The 12,639-nt window shown below is 42.1% G+C and overlaps 1 protein-coding gene across 3 annotated transcripts in view; it reads left to right on the forward strand.

Annotated features, from left to right (window-relative positions):
- Nucleotides 1–12,639, forward strand: part of caap1 (caspase activity and apoptosis inhibitor 1) — a 48,874-nt gene that overhangs the window by 11,340 nt on the left and 24,895 nt on the right. For all 3 annotated transcript variants that reach the window (XM_033017820.1, XM_033017819.1, XM_033017821.1), the window contains one exon: nt 3,607–3,657. In XM_033017820.1, the coding sequence (XP_032873711.1) occupies nt 3,607–3,657 (51 nt within the window). The remainder of the gene's footprint in view (nt 1–3,606; nt 3,658–12,639) is intronic.

The following is a 12,639-nucleotide window of genomic DNA, read 5'->3' on the forward strand; positions in this document are numbered from 1 at the left end:
GGCAGGATACCATGCTGGTAAATCCATACCTTGAACTTGCCAGGAAGCCCCGACCAGTCCACTGCTCTCAACCAGCTCTCCAGCTCCTGACAGGTTGCCTGGACAGATGCTGTATCCTTCAGGCTTCTGTTAAACACCTTGCCAAGACTCTTCACTTGCGTTTTGGAGACAGTTGGGATTGGTGCCCCTTCGATGCTGAAGCGGAACCTGTCCATGACTTTGCCCTTCTTCAGCACCAGTGACCTTGATTTTCCTGGCTTAAATCCCATCCTTGATTTCCCATGCTCAAATCCATGTTGACAATCCCTAATTAATCGTTGTCTTTACCAATGTACGCTTATATTTCAGAATTCCCACCAATAACCTGCCCACCACTGATGTAAGGCTCACTGGATGCACTCGCACTCTTTTATTTCTCAATCCCACCCACACAACCTTACTGGACATTCTTCCTGGAATATCCTGGCAAAAAAACTACCAATTTTCTATCGGTTAATCAAAATCACAAATTCCATTCCTCTTACATCCACCTCTATCCCTTCTGTGGCATTTGTACTCCAGAACATTAAGCTGCCAGTTCTGCCTCTTCCTCAGCCATTTTTCTATAATATCTATATTTTCTATAATTTTTCTCATATCCCAGTCCTATGTTCATATCCATGCCCTGAGTTCATTTGCCATACTTGACAGGCCTGCTGCATTGAAATAAATGAAGGTTAAACCATCAGACTCTTCTCATTCACTGCTATGCTCTGTCTCTTGAATATACTCTGGGGTGGGAGATTGCAACCATCACGTGGTCTGTCCTGTTTCGACGAATGTAATCAACCTGGCGTGCACAATCAAATAAGATCAAATAGAACAACTTTAGGCTGTGCAAGCTGTATGCAAGAAGAAGAATATACTTTCTAATGTCTATATTGACCTATATGTTCCCTTCTGCTCATTCCGGCTTTGCGTCTCAACCCCCTGCCAGACTATTTTAAACCCGACTACCCCTCGCAATCCCTTCCAGTTCAGATGACCCTCTTGTACGAGGTCTTAAGGCTTATTAACACATGTTAATTAACTGACGGTAATTATCTACAATTTATTCCTTAATTAAGCTTTAGAAAGTTAACTTTATACATCTTTTGAAGGTGGTGACACATTATCCAACCTCTTAAAATAAATTAGTTTGGAAACACCATCAGCAGCTTCTCTCACAGAGCTAGATGTTATAACAGACATTAAGATTATGCACCCATGCAAATACAACAACGTAGCAACATCAATAGACTATTTCCATATATATAATGCCTTGGATTAAGGCAAAAAAATTGATGGGTCATTGCAGGAGCATTATCAAACAGGAACCAAGACTTGGGAATTGGTATGAAATTTTGGCTCCCTTTGAACATGTTATTTTACCCATGAATCATGCATGATTGTGGTCTTACCTGGGATAGGTGGTACACATTTGCCTGACATTTATGCACGTAATAGCAATTGGAGTCATGCAATGCACACGTCCATACAACCTGTATGAAATGGAACTCTGGTCTAAAACCTGGAATATATTGTGCAGATGGCAGTTAAAAGGACTGCACTATTGGATTGAAATCTTGCACAGGAAACTGCCAGTCTCTCTTTTCAGCGGTGAACGTTATGTAAAATTGTTCTTTTGTGCTGTCCGATTGCAATCTGTTTGTTCAGATCACTTCTTGGTCGAAGGCTACATTCTTTGACCACTTAATCAGATCGGACCTCACAATGCCTTTGAGCCATTTACAGCATGGGAGTTGGAACGGCTCAGACCGTATGGGATGGTAAAGCATCGTCACATTCCGAGATAGCAGTAAAACTTGAACAATAGAGACAAGAGGATGGTGTGACATATTTTGGGACTTGTTGGTTTTGTACTTTAATGTACCACTAATTTGGAAACAAGTTGATAACATGCTTAAAATATTAATTGCTGCATGGACAGTAAATGGAATTTGTAGAGTCTGAAGGTCTCGACTCGAAATGTCACCTATTCCTTTTCTCCAGAGATGCATCCTGATCCGCTGAGTTACTCCAGCATTTTGTGTCTATCTTCAGGGTAAACCAGCATCTGCAATTCCTTCCTACACAAATGGAATTTGATTATGGATGCCAGAGTGACACAGCTGGTAGAACCGCTGCCTTGCATCTCCAGCAACCTGGGTTCAATCCTGATTTCTTGTGCTGTCTGTGTGGAATTTGCATGTTCTACCTGTGACTTTGTGGGGTCCCTCTATTGCTCAGGTTTTGTCCCACATTCCAAAGATGTGCAGGTAGGTTAGTAGGACAGTTAGCCTCACTCAGTAAATTGTCTCTTATGTGTAGGTGAGTGGTAGAACTTGGGGGAAGTCAAAGAGAATGTGCGAAGAATATGATGGTATTAGCACAGGATTAGTGTAAATGGATGCTTGGTTGTCAGCGTCGTCCATGTTCTATGACTTAATGAAGCCAATGCATTCTAAAATTGTGTAGGAACGTGAAAAGTTTTACTGATACACTGGGAAATCACTGGGGATGATTACTGGCATATGACATTAAATTAATGAAGTTTTTGGAGGCTATACCTAGAATTTGAAATGCATGGGGACACATGAAGGACTCTGTTCAGATAACTATATTTCAAACGTGTATGTACATGAAATGGATTGTAGAGAATGGTGATTATTTTTTATCTCAAAAGAGAAATTAGACAGATACATGAAGCTGGTTAGAATTAGATGGCAATATTTAAAAAAATACTATTTTTAAATTATATTGGGAAGATTATGTAGTCAAAAGTAATGTCATATTTTTCTGAAAGGTTTTCTTTGAAGTATAGTTAGCTGTTATGATCGGAGAACTTGGGTGTTGCTGCAAGATGGACTTCAGTATTGCGAAATAGTCTACTGTTTTTAACCTAGAAATAGCCAGGAGGAATTCTAACAGATTGTGTCAGAATCATGAAGGTATCAAGTGCATGGCAGAAACGGATGTTGTAAACAATAACACCTTACATTTCTGCAGTGTTGCATTTCTTTAGACTACATAACAACACAGACATATTGTATTTTGAAAAGATATTTGATAGAATAAGTGATGTACAACCAAAAAATGTATTTGAAAACTTGTGGTTGGCTGTATTTGTTTGGTACAAAATTAATTGTTCAGTAATGCTTTATTAATTAGCTTTTGTTGTAAAATTGAAAAGTGGAAATCTTAAATATTTTATTCCTACTAAATCTGTTGATGTCACAATTACATAATTTGGATTGAAGTAGAAATGACACGAGAATAATTAGTTCTTGTTTGTTATGGTGTATTTGCAGTAATTAAATATTTTGCACCAACATAGTCACTGCATTTGGAAGAAAAGAATGGAGAATGAATGTGCATACTTTGCTTTTAATAAGCTCAGCATGGAATTTGCTAATGCAGTACCATTAAATTAAGATTTAAACACAAGATTACATATTAGCATTGGAAATAATAACGTCATAATAATTGTGTAAAATAACATAATTACATAATTTGTTATACCTTGAAAGAGCCATAAATTTTAGGTGTCATACATAGTTTAAATTTTTAAATATACTTTTTTGGCAGATCTTACTGTCTTTCTGTAGCACGTACCCAAGGACAAATTGCCATTATCAGGTACTATTTATATTTTATGAAAGTTTTTTGCTGTTTAAAACTGTATCTTTAGATAATGTCAAGATACATTTCAGAATATGATTTTGCATTGAACAGGTACATTGACCAGGTTGGTCAATTTTACTAAAATTTAAAGTAATGCAACTAAAAAGTCTGGAAACTATTAGGACAGTGACATCAACTATTGTTATCAATATTTAGGCTTTTTTTTTTAATACATACCATTTAGATTTTTTTAAGGTATGATGAAGAAATTAAGTTCATTCTTGGTATTCAAAGCAAAATAAAACATGTAAAGCTGTAGATCTGTCACTTGATAGCCTGAGAGAATTGGAGAAAATAGCTATTAAATATTGTTACCATACACAAAGGTAGCATTTTATAGTACCAGACTGATGAGTACAACATCCACTGTTAAGTTGACAGTTACTTTATCCATGTCTTTCAGCCATTACAAAATAGTCATTTTGAGATTGTCAAGAATGTTTAATATGTACCGACAGCGGAACAATGAAATGCTTACTTGCTGTAAAAGGCCTATGAATGCAATAACATACAGATAAATGTAATGATCAAAAAATAAATAAATTAATAACCAAAATAGTAGGTAACCATAATAGTGTAAAAGTGAAGTCCGTAGTGCAACCAACCATGCAATCCATAGAAGATAGTATTCAAGAACATGATTGTTGCTGGGAAGAATCAGTTGTTGAACCTGGTGGTCATATTTTTTCATGGTCCTGTACCACCTTCCTGCTGGTAGTTGTGCCATAAGTGCATGGCTATGGCGGGGGGGGGGGGGGGGCGGCGGCATTGCCTCATAGAGATCCCTTCAATGGTGAGGTCACAATGTATAATGGTCCGGGCATGTTCCCACTCTCTGTAGCCTCCATTCCTAGGCATTCGACCTGTCGAACCATGATGCAATCAGTCAGTATGTTCTCTGCCATAGAGGTTTGATGGAATATTTTCTGACATGATTTTTGTGGAAATATCAACAACGGATTTTTTGCAGACCTCTGACAAAAAATGCTGCAGTAAGGGCAGAAACCATGGATGCAGTTCAGCAACTTGTGATTTAGCTTTTGGCTTCTACTTTTGCAGTGTAGAAAATCATTGGTTTAAACAGCTAAAATCTGAAACCTTGTGCATACTAAATCAGGCGTGAATTTGCATTGTTTCCTTTAATGATGCAATTATCTAATAATTATTTGCCTTATTTTGAAATTCTCATGTCTGCAGAAGGAAAACACTTAAATTCAGTTACATCTTAATTTAGTAAAAATGGTAAATATAAAAATTATATTAAACATTTCCCCAAATTAGCAATATTTTGCAGACCTATGCGAAACGGGTTACGTCATGGTGTATACAAGGAAAACATGCAGTTATGGTTCTCTTTTGAGGTTCTTGTTTAGGTACATTGACAAAGGCGAGTTTACTGAAATTAACGTGCCAAAGTAATTGTAATACTGTGTTTTGAATTGTATTTTGTACAATTCTGTTTTACCTATATTTGCTGATTTCTCTCAAAATGTTGCATCCCAAGACATGCAGTAAAAATTAGAACCCATCATTGGGAATGTTTACCATCGGCTTTTGTGATATGGTGTTCTTCATCAATATCTCTATTTTTATGTGTTTTCAAGTTCTTCAGTTGGGGATACCCAAAAAAAATTATGATGAAGCTTATCCAAACTTTTGAATGGCAGACAACATTTACACTGCAAATGAATCGTTTTTTAGTTTTGAAGATACAGCGTGGAAACAGGCTCTTCTGCCCACTGAGTCCACGCTGACCATTAATCACCGATACATTCGTTTTATGCTATCTCAGTTTTGCATCCTGCACACTTGGGGCAATTTACAGAAGCCAATTAACCTATAAACCTGCACATCTTTGGAAGTGGGAGGAAACCCACATGGTCACGTGGAGAATGTGCGAACTCTGCACAGGCAGCAGTGCCACAATTGCAAAACTTTGTTCTTTTGGTCTCCAAAGATTATCTAATACTAAGTCTACCCATTAATTTGCTTGTCATTTACCAATTCCAAAGATGAAAGCAGGAGCTAGAAATGGCTGTAAAATAATATGTGGTTGATGTAGAAACCGATTCATGGAGAGATATCATGGTGTTTTACTATTGGTGGGTTTGAGTCAACAGTAGGGGAACTGAGATGAGGACATGGGTAGATTGTGAAGAGGAGGCATGGAGATGAAGGTAACAGCATGAATTAAGCTGAATTGAAACAATCAAAAATATAGTAAAGATATAGTCTTGGCCTGAATCGTCACCCGTTCCTTCACCACAGAGATGCTGCCTGTCCCTCCAGGATTTTGTGTCCACTTTGATTTTGAACCAGCATCTGCATTTCTTTCCAACACATATGGTAAACTGAGTTTGATTTGTTTGTGAATACACTGTATTTAGCGACAACATTTGTCGCTCCTTAGCTTCCTTCCTGAATAGCGCATATGTGTTGACATTTTTTCTGGCATTTCATTCATTTTCTTCCCAATCAGGATTTTTAGATATGTTTTACACCTCCAATGGCACCTGGTATCTTTAAAAGCCTGTACCTTCATTTACAAAGTGCATATAGTTTCTCTTTTGAAAATAATAGCCTAAAAATAAAACTACATCATGGATGGCATAGAATCATAGAGTGATACAGTGTGGAAAGAGGCCCAACTTGCCCACACTGGCCAACATGTCCCAGCTACACTAGTCCCATCCACAATGAAAAGCAGTCATGCAGGGGTTGAACTGTTCGGCTCAAAGGTATTTCTAAACACCAGACTTTCAAATCAATAGGAACATTTCTTAACCATCCATCCTCTGCAGGTTTGTGGAAGGACCATGGTGTGATAGTGTCAGACAGCATGAAAACAGGGCATTTAACTTGTCCATGGCGACCAAGATGCCTCATCCAAGATAGCTGCATTTGCACGTGCCTGGCTTTTATCCCTCGAAACCTTTCCTATCCATATACTGCTCCAAATATCTTTTAAGTGTTGTTGTTGTACCAACATAACATATTGTACCTGCCTGAACTACATAATCTGGCAGCTTTTTCTATGTACTTGCAATCCTCTGTGTGAAAAATTTACCCTTCAGGTTCCTACTAAATCTTTCCCCTCTCACCTTAAACCTATGCCGTCCATTGATTTCCCCTACACTGGGGAAAAAGACCCTGTGTACTCACCCTATCTATACCCCTCATGATTTTCTACAACTCTTAAGATCACCTCCAGCCTCGTACGTTCCAAGGAATAAAGTCCTAGCCTGCCCAACCTCACCCTATAGCCAGGGCTTCGAGTCCTGACAATATCCTCGCAAATCTTCTCTGCACTCTTTCCAGCTGAATGACGTCTTTCTTTGACTGGCCAAAACTTAAGCCCCACCTCACCGAGTTATAGGTCCGCCACGACGTAGAGCTTTTCTTCCGTTGCCTCCACCTCCATGCCTTTTTCTATGGGAAGGAGTCCTCACCATCCAGTGATGATCCCTTTTCCCATCTCCACTGATCCCCCTCTTGGATTCCCCCGAACAGCCTTCTACCCTCTTTAGATAATTTCTAACTGCTGACGTGACATCAATAGTTTCAAAGTTTCAACTCCCCTCACCTATGTAACCTCATTCCCTCTGAATGTATAGCCCTCCACTCACTCTGCAGCAACCTCAACGTCATCATCAAACCCGCTGACAAGGGAGGTGCCGTGGTAGTCCCGCTGACCTCGACCGCATTGAGGCCAGGTGCCAGTTCTCAGACTTATCCTTACCCTCTTACTCATCCTTGGACCATGACCCCACAGATGCGCACCAGGCCATAATCTCACAGAGCATTTGCGCCACAGCTCCAACCTAATCGTTCCCCAGCCCCGCGCGGCCCGATTTTACCTTCTCCCCAAAATCCATATGCACAACTGCCCTGGCAGTCTGAAGAAAGGTTTCGGCCCAAAACGTTGCCTATTTCCTTCACTCCATAGATGCTGCTTCACCCACTGAGTTTCTCCAGCAATTTTGTCTGCCCTGGCAGACCCTTTATTTCTGCCTGCTCCTGTCCCACTGAAATGATTTCCACTTAGCTTGTCTCCATCCTATCCCCCCCGGTCCCTCTCCAGAACGATGTCCAAGCTACCTCACACGCCCTTCCTCTCTTTAATGACTTACACTTTCAGAGTCCCCACTCCCTCATTTTTAGTATGTACGGTCAGTCACTGCACACCTCCATCCCCCACCAGTAAGGCCTTAAAGCCCTCCATTCCTCCGCCTAGCAGAGCTGGTCCTCACCCGTAACAACTTCTCCTTCGACTCCACCCACTTCTTCCAAATCAAAGGCAGCTATGCCTGCCTCTTTTTAGGGAATGTAGAACAATACCTGTTCCAGGCGTACACTGGCCCTATCCCCGAACTCTCCGTTACATTGATGACTGCATTGGTGCTACCTCCTGCACCCATACAAAACTCATGGACTTCCCCACCAATTTCCATCCTGCACTCAAATTCACTTGGAACATCTCCGACACCTCCCTTCCCTTTCTTGTTCTCACTGTCTCCATCACAGGAAATAGACTATCAACTGATGTCTATTACAAATCGACTAACTCTCAAAACTATCTTGACAACACTTCTTCCCACCCTGCTTCCAGCAAAGAATATTCCGCACTCCTAATTCCTCCCTCTACGCCGCATCTGCACCCAAAATGAGGTGTTTCATACCAGGACATCTGAGATGTCCTCATTCTTAAGGGAACTGGGGTTCCCCAATTCCATCTTGGATGAGGCCCTCACACGTGTCTCCTCGGTACCCCGCAGCTCCGCTCTTGCTTCCACTTCCCCCCAGTCGCAACAGGGACAGAGTCCCCCTAAATCTTAACTTATGCCGTCGCATACAATACATAATCCTCCGACATTTTTGCCGCCTCCAATGGGATCCCACCACTAGTCACATCTTCCCATCTCCACCCCTTTCCGCAGAGACCATTCCCTCCACAATTCCCTGGTTAACTCATCCCTTCCCACCCAAACCACCCCCTCCCTAGGTACCTTCCCCTGCAACCGCAGGAGATGCAACACCTGTCCCTATACCTCCTCCCTCGACTGTACAGGGACCCCGATAGTGCTTTCAGGTGAGGCAGAGGTTCACTTGCACCTACTCCAACCTCATTTACTGTATCCGTTGTTCAAGCTGTGGACTCGTATACATCAGCGAGACCAAACGTAGACTGGGCGATCGTTTCGCTGATCACCTTCGCTCTGTCCGCCTGGCCCTACCTGATCTCTCGGTTGCCAAACACTTTGATTCCCCTTCCCATTCCTTTCTGTCACTAGGCCTTCTCCGTTGTCAGAGTGAGGCCAAACGCAAATTGGAGGAACACCATCTCATATTTCACTTGGGCAACTCACAACCCATTGGTATGATTATTGATTTCTCTAACTTCATGTAACCCCTGCAGGAGTTGGCCATTCAGCCCTTCGAGCCAGCACCAATGTGATCATGGCTGATCATCCCTAATCAGTACCCCGTTCCTGCCTTCTCCCCATATCCCTTGACTCCGCTATCTTTAAGAGTCCTATCTAGCTCTCTCTTGAAAGTATCCAGAGAACCGGCCTCCACCAATGAGGCAGAGAATTCCACAGACTCACAACTCTCTGTGAAAAAATGTTTCCTCATCTCCGTTCTAAATGGCTTACCCCTTATTCTTAAACTGTGGCCCCTGGTTCTGGACTCCCCCAACATCGGGAACATTTTTCCTGCCTCTAGCGTGTCCAAACCCTTAATAATCTTATATGTTTCAATAAGATATTTTTAGCTACTACTACTGTCTGAGATAAAAAATAAGGATAGTTGACCCAGTAAAAGGATCAAACCTATCACTCTCTTACAGATTATGTCATTTTCAACATCTTAAGTGTTTCCTCATCTCCGTCCTAAATTCATGTGTTTTATATCTCTCCACATCACCGTCTATATCTCTCGTTTTCCTCTCCCCAAACTCTCAATCTGAAGAATCACGACCCGAAACGTCACCCATTCGTTCTCTCCAGAGATGCTGCCTGTCCTGCTGAATTACTCCAACACGTTGTGGTTTAAACCAGCATCTGCAGTTCCTTCCTACACATAATGCTTCAAGTGCTGCCTCACCACTATTTTGTACAACTGTAACAATATCACAACGTCTTTATTCAATTCCCTGACTGAAGCCCAGCATGCCAAAAGCTTTCTTCGCCAACCTATCTACCTGCAATGCGACTTTCAGGGAACTGTGTAGAGTCATATAGCACAGAAACGGGCCCTGCAACCCAACTTGTCCATGGCTACCATGGTATCCCATCTAAACTGGACCCATTTGTCTGCATTTGGGCCATATCTCTCAAAACAGTGTACCTCTGTTTTAAATGTTGTTATTGCATCTGTTTCAAAAACTTCCTTTGGCAGTTTGTTCCATATATCCACGATCCTCTATATGGAAAAAGTTGCCCCTCGGGTTCCAATTAGATCTTTTTCCTCTTACCTAAATCTCTGCCTTCTAGTTCTTGATTTCCCGAACATGAATTAAGTTTGTACATTCCCTATATAATCTCCTCATGAATTTATATACCTATTATTCAGATCGCCAATCAGCCTTGTACTCCAAGGAATAAAGTCTTATCCTGTCCAACCTCTCCCTCTTGCTCAGGCCCTCGAGTTCTGGCAATGTGCTTGGGGAAACTTCAAATCCCCTACAATTACGACGCTATTGGTCTTGCAGTTGTCTGCAATTTCCCAGCATACTTTTTCCGCCCATTCCTGTTGACTATTTGTACTATAGTACAATCCCAGTAAGGTGATCATTCCTTTTTCCATATAGCCTCACTGGCCACTGCTTCAGTAATATCATCAAGGATTACTGACGTGATGTTCTCCTTAGCAACTCCGTCTCCTCTTTTACTCCCAACCGTATCGACTGTAGCCTGGAACTTTGAGGTCCCAGTCCCTTTCCTCCCTCAGCCAGGTTTCCATAATGGCCATAAAATCTGAATCCTTACCCCTTACACCCACCCCTCAGCCACGCATTAATCTGTCTTGTCTGCCCATTACTGCCCTCATTAGCATGTGATGCTGACAATAATCTGGAGGTTACTACCCTCAAGGTCTTGCTTTTTAACCTTTACCTATGTTCACCTTGCAGGACTTCATCCATTTTCCTACCTATGTCATTGTGCCAATGTGCCCAACAACGTTTAGTTTAGAGATACAGCGTGGAAATAGGCCCTTCAGCCCACTGAGTCTCCACCGACCAGTGATCACCCATACACTAGTTATCTCCTACACACGAGGGACAATTTACAGAAGCCAATTATGGACAATAGTTGCAGGAGTCGGCCATTCGAGCCAGCACCGTCATTCAATGTGATCATGGCTGAACATCCCCAATCAGTACCCTGTTCCTGCCTTCTCCCCATATCCCCTGACCAATTAACCTTCCCTTTATTTTATTGACAGAGCTACTCACTTTTTCAGGGGGAAAGGCCACAAGGGTTTCCTGCACTCTCAGCCTACTCCTTTTACCCTTCCTTGTAGTCACCCATCTACACTCTGCATGCACGTTAAGTGTGATTACCTCACTATATCTATGAAGTCTTCCAGGCAATTCTGACATCGTCCAACAGCAAATCCAGTTCCCTCATGCAGTCGGCCAGGAGCTGCAGATGGATGCACTTCCCACAGGTGGCCTCAGGGACACTGGAAGTTTCCTTGACTTCCCACATCACATTAAAATTAAAATAATAAAACATCCCTTATCTTGCCATCGTCCTCTTCTCAACCTTTGTTGAAGCCTCACTAGCCAAAGGGTCAGCACTTGCGCTCACATGCAATACATCACGTCGGTCACTCAACTGACCCTCAATCGCGCCTCTGCTTGTGGCTGCCTTCCTTTAATACACTACCACAAGCTGTCACTTCCAGTCTGCCCCCTCACCTGTATCTACTTAGTACCTGTCAGGCTTTGTCCTGCCACCCTTCTCTTCCAGCTTTCCTTCCTCCCCCTGCAATTAGTCTGAAGAAGGGTCCCGACTCAAAACGTCACCCATCCAGTGATTCTTCCTGACCCGCTGTGTTACTTTACTCCAGCAATATGTGCCTTTTAAAAAAATATTGACTGGCTGTATTTGGATGTAGACTGCTTTATTTTCTGATGAGTCATGAATTGTGCTGAACATTGACATAGGAGACATGAACATAGGACTGTCCAGAGGAACTCTTGCAGAAATGTTCTGTGGATGATTGACCTCCACACACCATGACCTTCCTTTGTGCTGGTATGATTTCAATCAACAGGGACACACAGGGATCAGGGGGTATGGAGAGAAGGCAGGCACAGGATACCGAGTTGGATGATCAGCCATAATCATATTGAATGGCGGTGCAGGCTCGAAGGGCCGAATGGCCTACTCCTGCACCTATTTTCTATGTTTCTATGTTTCTAACAGAAGGTTTTCTCCCCTATTCCCATTGATTTCAGTTTAGCCAGTGTTTACTCCCAAGAAAGGGAGATTGTGGAGTGCCTCCATGATGGATTCTTAGAGCAGCTTGTATTGGAGCCTACCAGGGAGAAGGCATTTCTGGATTTAGTGTTTGTAATGAACCGGATTTGATAAAGGATCTTGGGGTTAAGGAGCCATTAGGAGGTAGTGACCATAATATGGTCAGGTTTAATCTACAATTGGAGAGGGAGAAGGGTAAATCGGAGGTGTTACAGTTGAATAAAGGGGACTTGGGAGCCATGAGGGTGGAGCTGGCTAAAGTTGACTGGAAAGATACCTGAGCAGGGAAGACAATGGAACAACAATGACAGGTATTTCTGGGAATAATACAGAAGGTGCAGGATCAGTTAATTCCAAAGAGGAAGAAAGATTCCAAGGGGAGTAAGGGGCGACCGTGGCTGACAGGGGACGTCAGGGACAGTATAAAGATAAAAGAGAAGAAGCACAA

The sequence above is a fragment of the Amblyraja radiata genome, chromosome 3, assembly GCF_010909765.2.
Source record: "Amblyraja radiata isolate CabotCenter1 chromosome 3, sAmbRad1.1.pri, whole genome shotgun sequence".
NCBI lineage: Eukaryota > Metazoa > Chordata > Chondrichthyes > Rajiformes > Rajidae > Amblyraja > Amblyraja radiata.